This window comes from Vigna umbellata, chromosome 4, assembly GCF_029865625.1.
Source record: "Vigna umbellata cultivar VRB3 chromosome 4, Vumbellata_1.0, whole genome shotgun sequence".
Taxonomy (NCBI): Eukaryota; Viridiplantae; Streptophyta; class Magnoliopsida; order Fabales; family Fabaceae; genus Vigna; species Vigna umbellata.
Genome location: NC_142168.1, coordinates 9427059 through 9430343, shown reverse-complemented (window position 1 = coordinate 9430343; position 3285 = coordinate 9427059). Strand labels below are relative to the sequence as shown.

Sequence of the window (3285 nt, the reverse complement as noted above, 5' to 3'; positions counted from 1 at the left end):
ATAAGAAAGAAATATTTTAAATTTATTTAAACTAGTCTCTAAGTCAAGCAATGATGGCCTTCTGGAATTCTACGTTTGGGCTCTTCTACTCAACACGGCTTATCGCAGTATAAAAATCAGCAGATAGCTAGCATGGTATTGAGTGAACATAATTTCGTGAACCTTGAGTTTCTCATAAATATACCTCTATTTCCAAACCATGCTTTTTTTGGTTTACAACTTCCATCTTTTTATTTATGCTTTGCTTTTTACGGGCTCTGTTTTGCAGTTGGGATGCGCGTCGTCTACACCATCGCAGCTTCAGTTGGAAGCAAACGCTATAATCAATAGTGGATGGTGGAATCTGTCGCACTCGGATTCAAATCATATCTGTTCATTGATTGATGGTATAAGTTGCAATGATGCTAGAAGTGTAACCGGTATCACATATCTGTATACCAAGCGACGGATTCAATTAGCAACTCTAAACCTTTCCGCTTTCAAGAATTTAGAAACTCTTGAGGTCTGTTACTCTAGTCTAGAAGGGACTATCCCACCTGAAATTGGCAGTATTTCTAAACTAAGTCGTCTTCGTTTGTCTCACAATTCTCTTCAAGGTAAAATACCTTTCACATTAGAAAATCTTTTCAACCTCACTTATCTTGATTTATCTTATAATTATCTTCACGGTAAAATACCTACCACGATAGGAAGTCTTTCCAAACTCATTCATCTTGATTTATCCTTTAATTTTCTTTCGGGTGAAATATCTCACATAAAAAATATTTTCGAACTCACTCATCTTTATTTGTCCAATAATTCTCTTCAAGGTAAAATACCTTTCACAGTAAAAAATCTTCCCAATCTCACGTATGTTGATTTGTCCCACAATTACTTTCATGGGGAAATCCCTATTGCAACAGGAAATTTTTCCAAACTCATATATCTTGATTTATCTTTCAATTCTCTTCAAGGTAAAATACCTATCACAATGGGAAGTTTTTCCAAACTCACTCATCTTAAATTGTCTCACAATTCTATTTTTGGTGAGATACCTCCTACAATAGGATATCTTTCCAAACTCACTCATCTTGAATTGTCCCACAATTCTATTTTTGGTGAGATACCTCCTACAATAGGAAATCTTTCCAAACTCACTTATCTTGATTTGTCCCACAATTATATTCATGGAGAAATACCTCCTACAATGGGAAATCTTTCCAAACTCACTTATCTTGATCTGTTCGACAATTCTCTCCAAGGTGAAACACCACTCACAGTTGGAAGTCTTTCCAAACTTACTTATCTTGATTTGTCATACAATTCTCTTCAAGGTGAAACACCTCTTATGGTAGGAAATCTGTCTGAACTCACTTATCTTAATTTATCCTACAATTCTCTTGAAGGTGAAATACCTTCAAGTGTAGGAAATCTTTCTACACTCACTTATCTTGATTTGTCCCACAATTCTCTTAATGGGAAGATGCCTCCTACCATAGGAAATCTTGTAGGACTCACTTTTCTTTATTTATCCCATAATTCTATTCATGGGGAAATACCTCCTACAATAGGAAATTTAACCCAATTAAGTCGCCTAATCATCTCTAACAACTACATTCAGGGGCCTATCCCTTTTGAATTGTCATTCCTGGTAAATCTCAATTTTGTAGATGTATCTTACAACAAAATCAATGGAACCTTGCCCATTTCCCTTTCAAACCTTAGGAACCTTCAACATCTTGATATTTCACACAATCAACTTGCTGGTTCTCTAAAACCCTTCACAGTTCAATATTTGTCACTCTTAAAAAGTTTGGATCTAAGCTTCAATAATTTTCAGGGTCCTATTCCAGATGGTTTACATCCATCTGTGCTAGTGGGGAACGAGGGTGTATGCAGCAACATTTCGGATATCCAAACCATTTACAAATTCAAACCTTGTTCAATCCAAGCCAAGAAACTAAAGCATAATCAGTTGGTCATAGCTATTTTTATCACCATTTTTCTAATAATGACCTTCTCGCTGCTTCTACATTTGAGGAAAAATCAAATGGAAATCAAGAACAAACATGCAAGAATAACTGAAACACCTAAGAATGGAGACTATTTTTGCATATGGAACCATGACGAACGCATAGCCTATGAAGACATCGTTGCAGTAACTGAAGACTTTGACCTCAACTATTGTATTGGAACAGGTGCCTACGGGAGTGTTTATAGGGCTCAACTTCCAAGTGGCAAGATTGTCGCGGTGAAAAAACTTCATGGCTTTGAAGCAAAGGTCCCCAAATTTGATGAAAGTTTCAGAAACGAAGCCAAAGTATTATCGGAAATAAAGCATCGACATATCATCAAGCTTCATGGATTTTGCTTTCACAAAAGAGTCATGTTTTTGATTTATGAGTACATGGAGAAAGGAAGCTTGTCTTCTACCTTGTTTGATGACATGGAAGCAATTAACTTGGATTGGAGGAAGAGGGTTAACATAGTGAAAGGCACTGCACATGCTCTTTCATATCTCCATCATGATTGTGCCCCTCCTATAGTGCATAGAGACATATCAGCAAGCAACGTCTTGCTTAACTCTAAATGGGAGCCCACTGTTTCTGATTTTGGAACAGCCCGATTTCTCAACCTTAATTCATCCAATCGAACTATAGTTGCTGGAACCATTGGATACATAGCACCTGGTAAATTGTTCATATTTTTCTCTACTTCTATTTATTTATGATTTGGTGCAGATTAGGCCTAATCAAAATACATATATAACAAGTAAATAGAGTAGTTTTTTACACTTGTATTTTCAATTATTTTTGTTTTGATCTTTTGATGTGATTTGTAAAAATGCAGAGCTTGCCTATACAATGGATGTTAATGAAAAGTGTGATGTGTATAGCTTTGGAGTGGTGGCGCTGGAAACTTTGATGGGAAAACATCCTAAGGAAATACTCTCATCACTTCAATCAAATTGTATTGATGATGCCATCAAATTAGGAGAAATATTGGACCAACGCCTCTCACCCCCATCATTTTCAATTTTGCAAGATATAGTTGCTGTTGCCATTGTGGCTTTTGTGTGCTTAAATCTCAACTCTTGCTCTCGCCCAACAATGAAATGTATCTCTCAATGTTTTCTCGGTCAGCTCACACCATTCAACATTCCTTTACGTGATATTTCATTGCAACAACTCATGAGTCAAGAACTTAGGCATTGTTTAAAATTATGATCTTTCTGAAATCTTTTAATGGAAAATTAAATTGTAACAACTTTCAATAAATATTATGTGGTTGTTTATGACATGAAAA

At 35.9% G+C, this 3285-nt stretch overlaps 1 protein-coding gene across 2 annotated transcripts; it reads left to right on the top strand.

Moving 5' to 3' along the window:
* On the top strand, positions 1 to 3285 carry LOC148199207 (uncharacterized). 2 transcript variants are annotated; one of them, XM_088113772.1, is made up of 3 exons: positions 1 to 135; positions 269 to 2669; positions 2830 to 3285. In XM_088113772.1, the coding sequence occupies exons 1-3, from the start codon at positions 133 to 135 to the stop codon at positions 3204 to 3206; spliced, it is 2781 nt and encodes a 926-aa protein (XP_087969898.1). In that variant the 5' UTR covers positions 1 to 132; the 3' UTR covers positions 3207 to 3285. The 2 variants fall into 2 exon arrangements, with proteins under 2 accessions (XP_087969898.1, XP_087969897.1); XM_088113771.1 differs by lacking the exon at positions 1 to 135 and having other exon boundaries at positions 142 to 2669.

Bases quoted from the DNA above. Each gene is read 5' to 3' on its own strand.
- LOC148199207 (XM_088113771.1), top strand. From the start codon at position 200: ATGCTTTTTTTGGTTTACAACTTCCATCTTTTTATTTATGCTTTGCTT. The intron at 2,670-2,829 runs GTAAATTGTTCA...GTAAAAATGCAG, and splicing joins CATTGGATACATAGCACCTG to AGCTTGCCTATACAATGGAT.